Raw genomic sequence first — 17,082 nt, forward strand, 5'->3', positions numbered from 1 at the left:
GCGGTTAACTAGAATTGAAATGATACGACTTGGATTATATATTCATAAACTAATTCTTGGTTTGCCTTTTTTTTTTTTTCTTGAAGAAAAATGTGGAATGAGCCTTATCCTTTCATCAGTGACAGTCTTGATGGTCTGTGAAGTATTAAATCCTACTTAATCAGACTCCATGATAACATTTTCTTTCTTGTTTGAACGTGATGAAACTGTAATGTCAGAGCTTTCTCATATTAATATTTTGAAGTAGGAAAAATATATTAAATCAGCTATTTTTATCTTATCAGGTAACACCTACCACTGGACACATCCCTAAATTTCAGCATGTTCAGATAATGTATTAATGTAATGTTCATCAGATAGTCAGAAATGACAGGAAAATGCAACATAGTTATATGTACAACACAGTGCTGGTTGGTATGACTGTAAAAAGGTTCTATTGAATTTTGGTGCTCTCACAGTTTTGTCATTATTATTATTATTATTATTATTATTATTATTATTATTATTATAGATAATCAGGCTTTTCAACTGATTTAAAACAGACCATACTTCGATCAGGATTATATTTTTTCTCCTTATCTTTAAAGCCAGTATTAAAACACATCTTTTAAAGGTTGCCTGTTCTGTTGATGCATTGACTTTTAATTCTATGGTGTTTTCCAATTTTATGCATACTGTGATTTTGCTATTTAATTGTGTCCTTGAGTGTCTTGAAAGATGCCTATAAATAAAAGTTATTATTTTTATTATTATTATATTGAACATAAGTGTTTGTATTATGATAAAAACAAATTAAATAAAACCACACAATGAAAACAATAACAAAAATATGCTCTTAACCCTGTAAGGTCAAGTGCATCAGATTTGATACATATATTTTAAAAAAAAAAGATCTCTATGTAATCAGCCGCCACAAATGCTAATATAAGAAAAAAAGCACAATTTTGACAGTAAATCTCAGTTTTCTACATGATAAAGAAATATTGCTGTAGTAAATTAAAGAAATTGGTTTATCTATTAGTTTGGTGTAGTGTGATTGAGAATGGGGGAGGCAGAAAAAACAGAGTGATTCTGAACCCTGGGCATTATATTTGACACCCCTGATATAAAGTTACAGAGCTCAGGTTTTTGGTAATTAGTAGTCCATCAATGCATTGTATTACAGAGCTTCCTGCTGTAGTTAATTTGCTGTATTGTGGGGTTTTTGTTTTTTTTGAGACTATATGCTAATCAGCAGCAGTCATAACTTAATATGAAGTGTTATATTTTGGATTGAACAGAATAAATATTATTATTATGTATTATTTTCAACTTTCTTTGTTGTGGTTTCAGTACTTCCTGTGATAACTCAGACTGAATGTAATCTTAATGACAAATTAATTTTAAGACTTTCACATCAGACTGAAGGTGATTGACCCTTTGCCTATCAGTAATGTCAACTGACAGCATAATTCAGTGTGCTAGCATAAGGATACATGTGTTTGCTTAGTAAATACGTTGCTCGCTTAACGATTTCAATATGAAATTCCATCCATATGTCTTCTTCCGCTTATCCGGGGCTGGGTTGTGGGGGCGGCAGCCCAAGCAGAGAAGCCCAAACCTCCCTCTGTGTCCTGGGTCTGCCCCGGGCCTCCTCCCTGTGGGACATGCCGGGAACACCTTACCCAGGAGCCATCTTTGTTAGATGCCCAAACCACCTCAACTGGCTCCTTTTGATGTGACGGAGTAGCTTTCTACTCTGAGCTCCTCCCAGATGCCCGAACTTCTCAGACTATCTCTAAAGGAGAGGCCAGCCACCCTTCAGAGGAAGCCCATTTCCACCGCTTGTATCCGCGATCACTTTCCTTTGGTCACTACCCACAGCTCGTGACCATAGAAATTTATAGCTTCGCTTTAACACTCAGCTCTCTTCACTACAACAGACTGGCACAGCGTCCGCATCACTGCAGCCGCAGCATCGATCCGTCTGTCGATCTCCCGCTCCCATCTCCCGTCACTAGTGAACAAGAACTTGTCCCTGTCCTGGGCACTCCACCCTTTTTCCATGGCCTCAGATTTGGAGGTGCTGATTCTCATTCCCACCGCTTCACACTCGGCTGCGAACTGTTCCAAAGTGAGCTGGAGGCCATCACCTGATGGATCCAACAGAACCACATCATCCGCAAAAAGCAGAAATGGGATTCTGAGACCACCCAAGGGAAAGCCCTCTGCCACTTGGCTGCACCTAGAAATTCTGTCCATAAAAATTATGAACAGAATAAGTGACAAAGGGCAGCATTGGCAGAGCCCATCACCCACCAGGAATGAGTCCAACTTATAGCCAACTATGCAGACCAAGCACTTGCAACGGTTGTACTGTATAAGGATGAATGGCCCATAGCAATGGGCCAGACACCACATACTCCCAGAGCACCTGAATTCAAATAAAATAAATAAAAACTCAGCTTTTTGTGACACATGCAGGAGTTTCTCTGTCCTGCATCTATTATGAAATTAGAACACATCAGGTTTAAGTTTGCATTAAAGCTTTCATGATACGGTGTATCGTAAAATGAATGTCAGGCCATACAGGACAGGTACAGTATTCAGTGTAGGGTGTCATTCTGCTGATTACCTAAGATTAAATGCCAGGTGTCCGTGTCTCTTTACTCTGGACTAGGCTGTAAAACTTGTGAATAGAGTCGGTACGAGTTAATGAGTCAGTGAAACCTATTTCTGTCTGATGATAGCGATACTTCTGTTTTTGAGCATTGGTGAGTCTTTCTGTGAAGTGGGTCAAACAGATTTAGGCGCTTGAACAGACTCATCAATGACAGTGGGGACATGAGCACTTTTAAGAAGCATACATCTTCTTAGTTTTCATCATAAGCAATTATCAATAGGAGATAAACATTAGGTGCAATTGTAAAATATTAGTTTCAGATCAGTTTCTGCTGGGCGGTAGTGGCTTGCTGCTTGTGATCCATTTAAGTCAAGCTTTAATCATTAACCATTCGATTTTTATGGACCACAGTAGCCTGATTGCACAAGTGATTGAGTGTTCAGAAACCATAGACATATTCATGAAATTTACATTCCACTTAGCAATCGTCATGTGGGTCAGTTACTAGAAATTCAGGGGAAAAATAGATCATTATGCCCTCATGGTAATATATATACATTTGCATATGCAATTCACCAATCTTCTCAGACTGTAGCACAGTGCACCATGTAATTCCCCCCCCCCCCCCATAAATACATCATCTTGATTCAAAGACTGCTTTGAAACCATAGATGACTATTTATGAATATGCTAATTTCTTTCCTGGTACTGATACTGAATGCATCATGCTCCATTTTAACCTGTTCAAGATCTTTTTTGAATTAGAAGAGTTTAAGGATGAACATAATAAAGACTAATGTCTCCAAAAATGGAACATTTTCACATATTTTCAATAAATAACCAAATAAATTAATTACATTCTTTAAATCTGATGCAAATAATGAAAAATGTTCATTTTTAGAATGATTTACTGTACAAAGTATGTTGTGGGCTCGTTTAACTTCTGTCTCCATAAGACTAAAAGAACAAGAATTTGCTATGAATACATGGGGAGTTGAACTGAATGATTGCGATACCAAGGCAACTGTTTCAAGACTGCTATTATCTGATAGGAAATGGTGTCCTGTACTTATTATACTTATGTACTCTTACATTTATCATCAATAATTGCTATTTATTGCACAAGGCTACCAACTACAGAAAGAAAAGCACTGCCAGCATTCAGCGAATAAGCCAAAGGCTGTGAAAAGGAACCACATTCTCATTCCAACTATTCTTTTTCAGTTACTTTTAACCCACATCTCATCTGATTGCACTTGAAGTTTAACCTCTGCGTTCTTCTAGTTTAGCCTTCTATACATGTGCCCGACTGTAATAAAACTAGCATAAATCATTGGTGGTGTGGTAAATGGCCTGTATTTGTATAGCGCTTTTACTAGTCCCTAAGGACCCCAAAGCGCTTTACACATCCAGTCATCCACCCATTCACACACTGGTGATGGCAAGCTACATTGTACCCACACCCGCACTGACAGAGGCGAGGCTGCCGGACACTGGCGCCACCGGGCCCTCTGACCACCACCAGTAGGCAACGGCGAACTCCCAACTCTTGAGCCACGATCGCCCGTATGGTAATACTGCTTCTCAATAGGCCTGTCACTTTTGAAGGCTGTCTTGTTATTTCTATTATTGCACATCTACCACTTGAAGATGACACACACTTTGGATGGTGTAAGGCGCTTATAAAGAACAATAACAGACTTTGACAGTAGAAAAATCTGTTTCTCTCCTTGAGTTTTGCAAAAACACCAGTTACCAGCAGACCTTTACTGGAATCCAACCTTTCAGTTTAAAGTTCATCTCTTGACGAACTGTTTTACTTCATTAAACCAAGCTTTGTTGGCCTAATCACTTTGTTCCTTAAAACAGCCAAATTAGGAAATTTTGTTCCAATTGCTGGAAACTCTCTGAAATATCAAACATAGCTGGAAGGTCTGAAAGTTGGCTCTGGAAAGTTTCTAACTTTTGCCAAAGATGGCAGCTTGCTTCATATTAGACAGAACTGTTGATTCATTAAATCCTATTTCCATCTTCAGTCAGATATTCCTAGTCAGTCACTAAAGATGACCATCTAACGTTGTTTTAACTCCACACCAGTGCATGTATATGCATGGCTATGCAAATACTAGACTGATTAATGATTTACTGGCGTTTTAAGAGCCGAGAAGGACTAAACATAATAATATGAGGCTAGACAAGCAGAGGCCTATAGCAGATGGACTCCTATTTGACTCTAGACTACTTTAATATGCAGAGGTTTTTATGGTCATCTTAATGACATCCCCACTTGGGTTGTGTTTGTCCAAAGGATATTGCTCCAGAAGTCTTGTGGTTTCTTCAGATCCAAACTTAATGCAAATCTAACCTGTGCTGCCATGTTCCTTTTACAGCGAAGAGTGTTTCTCCTTTACAACTCTTGCAAAAAAGCCATACTTGCTCAGTCGTTTTCTAATTGTGCTGAACTTTAACATTTAGTATACTAACTGAGGCCTGTAACTTCTCTGAGTGTTTTGCAGTCTGAACTTGGGGTGAACTGGCTGGCATGTTCAGCTCCTGGGAAGACTGACTGGTCTTGAATGTTTTTCACGTGTGAATAATCTCAATCTGGACTTCAAATTGTTTGGAAAGGCCTTTTAACCCCCTCACAGCTTACTGAGCAGCAGCAATTGCTTCTGTAAGATCACTGCTGATGTCTTTACCTTAGTATTGTGCTAACACACATCTTACCAGACCACCCAACTCCCAAAACTTCTGCTTTTACAGTTGCGGTCGCTCTTGCTAATGATCAGTTAATTAAATGTATTTAATTAGCAGCATCTGTTTACTCCTTACCCAGTAAAGGAAACAGCCTGTGTGTGAAAGCCTTACTGCTAAGACTTTATATAAATGCAAAATAAATGGATTATAGTGCCAAAGTGGTTTGAAGTACTGTTTTGCTCTAACACAGGGTCACTTTGAGTCCTTTTTCAACTCAAATGTGAATTAGCAGGATGCTCTTTTCAGAGCCACTTTTCAAGCCGACAGCAATTTAAAAAGAAAAACAAAAGAATGAGTGTGGTAATAATTTGATTATTACAATGAATGTTGGTTTGAGAAACTCGCAGTGCTCCTCTTGCGCAGAGCAAAGACTCATGGTGTCAATGTATTTATTGTCATTTTTTCTATTTGTTTCCCCATCATTTAGTTTTCATTAAGATCTATGTCTGAGTTCCGTGGTGCACTATGTGTTATGTTGCACCACTTTACTTTGTTCCTTTCCCAATCAAGTAACCAACAGCTCCATTGGTGGCTTGATAAAAGCTACCTTCAGCTCCTCCCCTGTCACAAGGGGTCACCACAGCAGGTACCACATCTTTCTTTTTTACGCCAGGTAGTCTTCCTGATGCAACCTTAAAAGGGTTTTGCATCTCTAGCTGGAACTGCACCAGCAACCTTTCACTTGCCAAGCAATTGTGGAAACCAGGGGTGGGGAACTTCAGGCCTCAGGGGCTGGTGTCCTGCAGGTTTTAGATGTGTCCTTGATCCAACACAGCTGATTTAAATGGATTAAAAAAAAAACCTACTCAACATGCCATGAAGTTCTCCAGAGGCCTGGTAATGAACTAATCATTTGGCTCAGATGTGTGTTGACCCAGGGTGAGATCTAAATCCTGCAGGACACCGGCCCTTGAGGCCTGGAGTTCCCCACCCCTGGTTAAACCGTTAGACTATGGATCCACCATTTAGGGCTTTATGTTCGTCATTATGTGTCTCAGACGAACAGTTTCAGAACATCATTGAATATTTAGGAACTGATTAAGCAAGAATCAAATTTGGTTAACTTGACTCTAATCCTTCTTGGGGACCATGAAGCACCATATTTCCTGTCTTAGATAAAAAAAGGCAGCCTGCCTCCTCATCCTTATCTCGCCTCCATCCTGCTGTCATAACCACTGAATGCCAACCTATTTAGACAAGTGTCACCCAGGTAGCCTCTAATTATCCCGCCCTTTGCCATCTGCTTCCCATGGGTCCAAAACAAATGCTTACACAGCTCGTGTTTATCTTGTCACATCAGTGTAATAAGACCACTGCACAAGTTACAAAACATAAACAGACCCCAGCCCTATATTTAATATTCCTCACGTTATATATGATACTGTGTGCAATATGGGGTATTTAAGTTGCCTCCTCTAAGCCTTTTAAGCTCTGTGTTCATTTTGAAGTTTACAGATGGTTTACAGAAAACAGTTTCTTTTTGTTCCTTGTAGTCTCACAACAGGAGAAAATCAAGTGGAGAATTAAAATTAGAAAGTAAGCCTGACAGGTGCTTGTTTCCAGGTTATAACAGCCGTCACTGAGGGAGCAGGCCATGTTTGATGTCTAATTTAGTTCTCCGTAGGCAGAAATGAAGGGCTTTTTAATGAATGGGGATGGCAGAGAGATGATTACAATGCACGGAAATAACTTTATATGGCAGAGTATAACCAGTCTACTCTCTCTCTCGCTCTTTTTAATTCCATAATTTGTCTTTGATTAAAGTGCACGCCTCTCAGTGTGGGATTTGTTTTCCATATTAGGCCTTTCACAGTATTAGCTCACCTACCAGTGTCTGAAAAGTTAAAGGAGCCATTCAGACTAATGATACAAATCCCCTCCTGTTGCCGTCTGCTGAACCCACTCTCTGTATAGGAGGATTTTTATAAGCAAAATTCTGTCTCGTTTGTACTAGGGCTGCCACAAACGATTATTTTGATAGTCGACTAGTCACCGATTATTTTGGCGATTAGTCGACTAATCAGATCATCATCCATTGGACGTAAAACGTACAGCTTATTGCACCAGCAGCATCTGCTCTTATATAACTATCATTAGCTTACAGCTTTAAGTGTTTAAGGTCTGTGCTAACTAAAAATAAAGACAAGATGATAGTTTATTAAATTTTAATGAAATTTGCAGATTGTTTCGGTGAAGTTTAATAAACTCCTTGCTATCTAAACTATAACAGCATCTCACACTTCTGATAATCAGCTGTCTGCTTGATGTTTATTCAGCTGTGTAAAAACTATAACTTTAATCTCAGCCAAACTGATTTACTCAGGAACAAATAAAACACTAAAAAAAAAAAAAAAAAAAAAAAAAGGCAAAACAATAACATTTTAAGTTATCTAAGTGACTTATATATCACGTTTAACCTGAGGAGCGAAAGACGGCGGTGGGTTTGAAAACTATTTGCCGGGAGTCCGGTGCTCTCACGGCTCTAGTTAGCCTAGCCCCCGGCTAGCTATCGAGCTAGTGGGTAACAGACGTCTCTGAAAACGTCGGAGCGCTTTTGAAAATATGTGATGTCCTGATAAACTGAGCAGATATTTGAGGTTTACACAGCTACATTCTCGCCTGAAAATATGTTAAACGTTTATTTTGTGACCCAGAAAGAATAATAAGAGTAATATTAAAACTAACTAGCTGCCGCCATTGTTGGAAACTGAGCTGGGCCGCGCTATGAATTCTGGGACACAGCTTCTTCTTCTTCGGGGTTTAACGGCAGCTGGCATCCTTGTACATGCAGTGCTGCCATCTTCTGTTTCAGTCTGTTATTACACTCTTAAATCCTGCTACTTATTTCTGCGTCTTTTGGATCTTACAAAGCGTCAAACGACGCGTCGACTATTAAATCAGTCGTCGACGATTTTGATAGTCGACGTAATCGTGACTAGTCGACTAATCGTGGCAGCCCTAGTTTGTACCATTGTAAAGGAAAGATAATCAGTAACTGTATAAATGTATATAAGAGCATCAACACTGCATGTCTGGTTCAAGGAATACTCGGTAAATATTGTGTGTTTTTATGAGTGGGTCTTGTGGTTTCATAAGGACTAGGTCATCAAAAATGATTCTGCTGGACCACTTAATGTATAAAGTGAATACTTATCTAACCTGAAAACACTGACTTATTGATTTGTTCTGAAATGGGCTAATTTACTAAATAATAATTTGTCTTTTTTCTACATTTAATGCTATGGAGAGATCTTATTGTGGTAATATTCGTGAATGTGTGTGTGTTTCACCAGGTGTGGCTCCTGTCGGTGCTGGAGGCAGTGAAGGTGTCTCCTCTCATAGAGAAAGTCAGTGACCACAAAGACTTCAAGAAGCTGCTCAGGACGAGAACAAATGTTCTGGTGCTCTACACGGAAACAGGTCAGAGAAGGCAGCCATCTCGTCGTGATCGGTATACCATATATGGATGCAGATTTTTCCACAAACACGCACGCGACAAATTCACTCATTTAGTTTTTGCTGCTGTGTCTGTCAAAGGAGGGGTTGGGGATAAACAATCGTGTTAATGGCTGGTGGATAATGCCGGTATTATCTCAGTAACTCTCAAACACTGTCGCTGTAGAGGTTGTTGTGGAGTGCTGGAAAACAACATGCATTTCATACACATGCATTGTGTTAACAAAAGTGGTAACTATGGCTGCACAGCTATGGCCAACATGATTATCGCAATTATTTTTGAGCAGTGTTGAGATCAGCATTATTTGTCATGATTATCCATTGCTTTTTAGTGTGATACAAATGTCACGCAAACACAGCAGCACTTTCACATCCATGTTGTGCGGCATTCCCGCTAAATAAAACCGGTCCCGTTTAGTGGACACGCGTCTTTTGGGGAAATGCAACGTGGGTGACGTCAGTGCATCTTTGCGAGCTGACGCGCTGCACAGACTGGCTTTTATGGATTTGATGTGCAACCGCTGCATTGTTTTCCTTTGCCTTCATTCATTCACCAAGTTCACATAGATGAGTGAGTTAGTTGTATTGCTTTGCACTGCAGGCACAACTCTCCACCACTGTTTGCATACGATTTGTTCCTGATTAACACCACTTGCATTTCCAAACAACACATGGTGATCGCTTCTAGGGACAAGGTCTTCAGCTTTTGCTACGACAGACATTTGATTGATTGATCGATTTTGTATGACTAGCTCTGTGTTATATCACTGCAGTTAAGGGTGCCTAGCAAACTTTGCACTAAACAATGCAGGGAACAGCTGTGACTTGAGTTTTCAGTATCACCAGATTGTGTTCATTTAATTGTGGGAAGCCAAATATATCATTAAGAATACAATTTTATTAATTGTGCAACCCTAGTGATAACCATCATGAAATTGCACGTTTTAGCATATTTTATGATCTGAGATTGAGGGCGTGCAATGTCATGTTATTGTCAGAGAAGGTAAGAATGAAATTTGCAATTTCCGGAAGCCTTAGTTACTAGTTACTTAGTTACTACATCTAAGTGTATTATTTTTAAGAGCATCCTAAATTGTGTACAGTCAGATGCCTCTTAAGAGCTGTTTCCTTCAATTGTGGGTGTGTAAGTGCAGCTGATGCGCAACATCCCGACAATTCACCTTCAGGGGTTCAAAAAGGCCAGATTCACAGAGTTGGATTAAGAGAATTTGAGGGGTGCGTGCCCATTAACTGCATGTGCCGCTGATTGTCTTTTGTTATGATTTTTGCTCTTGTACGTGGAAACTGTCTGATTTTTGTAGAGGGAAAACACCAAATTAATTAAAATTCCATTAATCGCCCGCTCTAATTAGGAAGTGGTTTTGTGGAGTGGCACTTTGCCCAAATTCGATAGCATTCATTAAAAAACATTCTAGCATAGTATCTTCAAATGGATTCAGAAACAATGTTTTGCCCAGCTTTAGCCTCTAGCTCGCTTTCAAAGAATGATCGCAGTGGTCTGTTTCAATAAGGAAATTGGAAATGCTTATGGAATTAAAGAGTAGCTGTTAAATAGAAGCTAAAATGGTCAAATATAATTATACAGCTCTAAAGTACATTTTGTTTCCTGCTATCCATTAGCGAACGCTTACGCACCCCAGCAGCTTCTAATTCCATTTTGCAGATTTCCAAGAAGGAGTTCTTCCTGTTCATAATAAAAAAGAAGCAAACTTATATTGCTCAATAATCCACAGAGGACTCTGAGGCCTCTTTATAGCCACAGATATATTTCTTGATTAATGAGCCATATCGGCCTATATTAGCCCATTGGCTTCTATGTATCCAGCTGTGCATCGGATTGATCACCGGCTGTAACTTCACCCAGACATTCCTGCTTTAAAGTCACTGAAGATTGCCCTCATGTAGGCCTCGATTATACCTCAAGGCACTTCACATTCATTCCCCCCTGATTAAACACAACCGTGCCCTGTTCTGTGTTCACCACCAGCCTCTGCAGTCAGTCACATCCCTGCTGAGTTTTGATCTGGTTGGTATTCATCATCCTTAACGCTGTCAACCAGTCGGTACCTGCTCACCTCCTATTCCGTACAATACCCTGATCCTGAGTTGCCAGATGTTTTTGTTGCCAACTCCAAGGCAGAACCCTGGGAAGTTGTGGCAGTGCCCTTACATCTAAATATAGTCTTTGCCTGGAGCATTGTGAGGAGCTGTTTTCTTTATGCAGTGAAAAACGCACATTTGGCTTCAGGGGAGTATAAAAATGATGTACTGCGTTGCACAAGAGCTGGAATATTACACCTTGTTTACTTTACTCAAAGGGATGTACCTAACTTGACGTAGCTGATGAAAATCAGTAACATTACACAGTGTTATTCTAGCTGGTGCAGTTTATATCCCACTAGTTTCTCTTTCTTAACACAGAAGGCAAGCTGCACAGCTCAGCCATATTGTGAGATATTGTGCACGTTTCCGGTGGTTGCGAACGCTCTAAACTCGGCGATCCCACACAAACCTTGCTGTTGGGATCATGCAGTTGGTGCAAACATGTTTGCTATGCTTTCCCATTTGTCGCACCGTTAGAGAGTGCTTCATTAGATCCAGAGTCTTTGTGTCGCCTTATAATCCTTCCATCTCCTGTTTAGTCACACTATTGTAAGATTTTGAAAGCTGATGTAACTTAAACCCCCTCGCTGAGCCCATCCGTTGAAAGGTAGTAGAAAATGCTCCCCCGTCACCCTTCTAACCCAAACTCAGCGATGTCTTTCTTCGTCACTCGGTGCTTTAGAAAGATGGTGAGCTCCACTGTAACTCGATTCTTTTTCTCTGTGCTTGTCATGACAGTGTCTCCTGTGTCTCATGGCTCTGGGTTGTCCTGGGCTATTGAGTGGCTTTGGTAAAAAGGCTTGACTGCGCTTTATTCTGTGTCTGTAGCTACATCAGGGGACTCCCACCTGAAACTGCTTTCTGATGTCGCCCAGACGGTGAAGGGCCAAGGGACTATTGCCTGGGTCAACTGTGGGTAAGTAAAGGGGTGATTTGAAAAACACATTCTAAGACTTCTTTCTCTATAAGTCTAAGACTCCCTGACATTACAGACCGTTTTGTCCTAGAAATTTTCTGACAGCAACTATAAGGCCAGAGCAATTTACTCCTCCCAAGAGTGTCTCTGCCACCATCCATCTGCAGAATAATTTATGGCTTTTCCACTGGGGTGTAAATGGCCTCGTCTCACTGGTTCTACTGGCACAATCTGACAGGAGGCCACTTAAAGCTATTGAAGTTTTTAGTCTAATGTATTACATCTCTTTACACCATTTTAGTTCTTCCTTTTCACTGGGTCTCTTTCTTTCTGGTTTTGTTTTGTTTTGTTTTTTGAAAAGGTAAATAAATGCTAATCACGTCTCTTGCTTAAAGCTATATGCTAATTCTCAGGTGAGGGCGCCACGTAATTATGGTTCATACAGTTTTTTTTTTCTCTGCATTTAATTTTTTACCTTAAGTTTTTTTGCATGTTTGAAAAAAAACTGGTTGCATTAGTCATGTGTGTAATTTCAATTTATTAGTCAATTCAGTTCAATTTATTAGTTGATTTCATTGCTTAAAAATCAATCGATACTTGTGCCAATAACACAATTTTGGTGTTTTAAAAAAATGCTAAATGCTGCCATAGTTTACCTCAAGAAATATTTTTCAAAGCCTTTTTTCATTTAACATTAAAAACAGAGCTTCTCTCAGACATAATTACAATATTTGAAGAGCTTAGAGGGAAGTCTAAACTTAATAATAAACACAAACAAGTCATCTTATAAAAAATCATCATCTAAGGCACAGGTCTCAAACTCCAGGCCTCGAGGCCCAGTGTCCTGCAAGTTTTTATTTCAATGGCTAAATTACCTCCTCAACATGTCTTAAGGTTCTCCAGAATCCTGGTAATGAACTAATCATTTGATTCAGGTGTGTTGAAACAGGGTGATAGCTAAAACCTGCAGGACACCCGCCCTTGAGGCCTGGAGCTCGACACCCCTGATCTAAGGAGATGAATCGAATCAGACTATTATAACTTCTTAATATCTCAATTGGTGGAGAATTTACACCAGAAATGGGCTCCATAGAGGCAAAATTTAAAATCTGAAATCAGATAACGATACAACAAACACATAACAATGATTATAATATAGAAGATTAATGCAAATATATATAAAAACAAAGAAGTTACATGGATTCAACAAAAATATTCTAGATGTGTGTTAAATGCAATGATTCGAAAGGGACCTTTGTTTTTCCATCGTGTGTGGGATGTGCAGATTGTGATGGGAAAAAGTATTTCTAAACCGGTCCCGCTACAGCCTTAATTTTTAAATTCTTGGTTTAATCAATTATCAGTAAAGAATGAATGGATGCTGATGGGCCTTAGTCTGCTAAGAAGAAAACAAATGGGCTTATGGGTACAACAAATGTTGTCAAGCCTGCCATTAAAAATTTTTAAAAAAAAAGTTTTTTAAGGGAAACTTTTGAATCTTTATGGGGAGCATTTATGGATTTTTGTCAACAATGGCCTGGTCTGAAGAGGATGTGGACAACTGACAGTTTTTCATACTTCCTCAATAAAGACGACGTTAAAAAAAAAAAGCTCCTGCTCTTTTTGAGAATAGTCAAATTGATATCGAATTTTTAAGATCAGTACTGATATTTGGTGGCTTCCAGTGTTCCGAGATATTGGCCAATATTCTTTCGGAAGCACGAAACATAAACAGATTTCCCTGAAATGTTTTATGTGTAGTTATTTCCCTTTCTAGCAGAGGCACTGTATGTCCAGGTTTTCTGTTTGTTTGTTCTACAGAAATTGTTTTTGGTTTTTTTTTTAGTTTTGCTTTTGTTTTGCTTTTTTGCCAAAACTCAAAAGAAATTATGAGCCAATCACAAAACAAATCTGTGACCTGTCAACACCCCCAGATGTCATATAGGGTTTTAGTCTGTTTTGGCTGAGCCACAGTGAGAAATTTGTCTCTAAGCCACTCCAGTGTAGTCTCTAACTGCTTTAAGGTGAATCATTGCTCTGATCCCAGGTCACATGCAGGTTTTAAAGGACATCTGTGTCACTTAAATGTGACGGATGAATCCACATGATATGTGGTGAAACTGTTGCAAAACCACATTTTAGGGGGTTTTGGTCCTTTCGCTTAACAGTTAATTTAGTCATAAAGAAAAATAATTATGCACTTATCCCACACTTTTCCTTTAAAGGGAGAACAATCATGACTTTCTGGAAAACAACAATCCCAGGCTCGCTCTGTGGAACTGCTAAATGCTAGATACTTCGAAGACACAGACAAGAATTGTTTTCTCCAAGCATAACTTGGTTTTCTCCCCAGTGATCTGACTTGATCTTGTTGTTTTCCGTGCCCTTCTGATGTTCAGTTCCACTATTTCTTTTTACCTGTCAACCCATCACCTGTCTTCTTTGCCAGATGGGAAAGAACAGATCATAAAACAGGAAACTATGAGGAAGGGAGTAACTCCCCTTTGACACCTAGTGCACATGCCAACATTCACAATCTCTCTCAACCTTATCCGGGATTGAAGACCGGGCGGTTAGAAAGGAAAAGAAACTAAATACAAACCGGTGCGAAGGAATTGCCAGAGGCTTTGGTTTCCATGTTTCCCTACAAAGACACTCCACGATGCGTGTCTTTCTTGAGTGTTTACTTTTTGACTCACCTGCTGTTTTTTGTCAGGGAGACTATGGAATTATCTCTCTTCCTTCTCCAAGAACTCCAGCATTTAGGAGAGTGTGCGAATGCTAAGTAGAGATTCACACCGAGCCAGATTCCCGCCAGGGGAGCTAGAGCAAGCTGGGTTCATCACTACAGGACACATGGACCCAGTGCCAGGCTCTGTAGCAAAGCATTGTGCTTTTTGGCATATTTCTCGACAGTCTCAAATGGAGCGGTTCCAAGCTGAAGCTCCAGCTGAGAGCTCATGGTGGACAGAGGGAGAGAGAGTAGAGTGCATATCGCTGTGTGAGAATGGTCATCTCTGCCAACGAAGAGAGCCACAGAGGCCAGAATGACACACTTTGAACAGATGACAGGGACCTGAGTGTTGGCCAACTGGGATCCACCCGTGGGATGAATGATCTCATACAGGAAGAAAGGACAGGACTGGGCTGTCCCTCCTAAACTCCACTTCAAATGTAGCATAAACAGAGCATTGAAACATATATGATCCTGTAAGGCACAGTGTGAAAACCAGAACACAAACAAATGAAGGGATTAGGATTTGCGTTTTAGAAGAGTAATAATTGAATGGCGTGCAGAGCTTCATCCTCTTTGCGTGGTGAATCCATTATTAATCCTTTACAAAGTGGCTCTGTTGACTTTGGCCTAGTGTGAAGGTTTGGCTCCAACTTGTTACTTGAATCATTCGCTAGTCTTCAAAGTCAAATATTGAACTTTTTTTTTTCCTGTTAATTTACAGTTATGGAAAAATACATTTTTGCACAAGACTCCTTTGTAAAACCAAGTATGCCCCATGATTTATGAGTGTGTAGAGTTACCTTTAGCAGCATTGATGTGAAGTAACTGTTCTGTGTATAGTTTGATCAGTCACTCAGTCATTGTGGAGGAATGTTGGCCCACTCACACAATACCTTGTAATGACAGTAAATAAGTTAAAAAAAAAAAAAAAAAAAAGGTTTTCTTGAAATTCTTGCAAATTTGTTGAAAATAAAAACAAAAATCTAACACAGTATTTAAAGCCATTGCCATCACTGTGTAAATTGAGCTCAGGCACATTCTGCTTCCACCAAGCATCTGTCAGATATTTCTACAACTTGATTGGACTCCACCTGTGATTAGGGATGGGTACCGGTATCGCACCGGTTCTGACATAAACGGTAGTAACCAGACCGAAAAGCAGCGCACATTTCGGTGCTTTTTTTTTTTTTTTACTGAAATGTCATACACTTTGGATTCTAGGTAATCATTTTACCTTTGCAAGGATAGTAGGCGGGGCCAGGTACGTATGTTCTTTTAGAGCAGAGCTACAGGTTAAAAATGTCCAAGGCGAAGCGGTCAAAAGTCTGGCTGTACTTAACAGCAAAAGATGCAAACTCAGCAGCCTGCAACAAGTGCTTTAAGGTGATACTGTGATACTGTGCAAAGGAGGTAACACCTTGAATCTGACGACGAACCTGGCGACGCATAGCATTTTTTAAAAGCCAAGAAATGCACCGAGTTAGCAACATCCCCCAAGAACCCGAAGAATAGAGTCCTGGCCCCTAGCCCTGCCAGTGTAGCAGAAATGATGAGGATGATGATGCAGCAGCAGCCGTTCTTCTCTGCGTGAGTAGCTTAATGTTGTTCGTGTGTAATTTACGTTGAGTAGGCTAACCACGTTATTACATTAATGCATGTAAGGTGAACTAGCAAACACCGTGGTAGTTACATGCTTCTTGTTTGATGGCAGATACTCCCTTCACCCTGGCCAAAAAAGCTAAAATGACCAAAGAAAAAGTGGAAAACAGCTGAACATGAGAGGTTTTTGGACAAAGTTTGTGGTTTGTTTTTTTTTGTTTTTTTTCCCATTCTTTAAGCACCGTTTAAGCACAGGCACCGTTTCAAAAGTACCGGTTTGGCACCGGTATCGGATAAAACCTAAACGATACCCATCCCTACCTGTGATAAATTCAGTTGGTTGGACAGGATTTAGAAAGGGACACACCTCTTTATTTAAAATCCCATTGTTGACAGTGCATGTCAGAGCACAAAACCAAGCCATGACGTCTAAGTCATTGTCTGTAGACCTTTGAGACAGGATTATATTGAGGCACAGATATGGGGAAGGGTACAGGGGAAAAAATGGCCTCCATCATCCATAAATGGAAGAAGTTTTGAACCACCAGGACTCTTCCTAGAGCCGGCCGCCCAGATAACCTGAGTAAGGTAGAAGGGCCTTGGTCAAGGAGGTGACTGAACAACCTGATGGTCACTTTAGCTCCAGCATTCCTCTGTGGATTGAGGAGAGCCTTGCAGAAGGATAACTATTCCTACAGCACTCTACCAATCAGGCTTGTGTCACCTGGCTACTACCATTCCTAAAGTGAGACATGGCCCTGTCGGCATCATGCTGTGGGGATGTTTTTCAGCAGCAGGAACTATGAAACGAGTCAGTATTGAGGAATAGCAGCAATGTACTGAAGCACCCTTGATTATAACCTGCTCCATGGAAATATGGACTAGGCTGAA

At 40.0% G+C, this 17,082-nt stretch overlaps 1 protein-coding gene across 1 annotated transcript in view; it reads left to right on the plus strand.

Moving 5' to 3' along the window:
• The window catches only part of pdia5 (protein disulfide isomerase family A, member 5), a 73,067-nt gene that overhangs the window by 7,823 nt on the left and 48,162 nt on the right, over nucleotides 1-17,082 (plus strand). The window contains exons 2-3 of the mRNA XM_085249689.1: nucleotides 8,653-8,779; nucleotides 11,768-11,855. Of these exons, the coding sequence (XP_085105815.1) occupies nucleotides 8,653-8,779; nucleotides 11,768-11,855 (215 nt within the window). The remainder of the gene's footprint in view (nucleotides 1-8,652; nucleotides 8,780-11,767; nucleotides 11,856-17,082) is intronic.

This window comes from Mchenga conophoros, linkage group LG16, assembly GCF_057382185.1.
Source record: "Mchenga conophoros isolate Kocher_MC1m ecotype Shallow Benthic linkage group LG16, M_conophoros_male_GT1.1, whole genome shotgun sequence".
NCBI lineage: Eukaryota > Metazoa > Chordata > Actinopteri > Cichliformes > Cichlidae > Mchenga > Mchenga conophoros.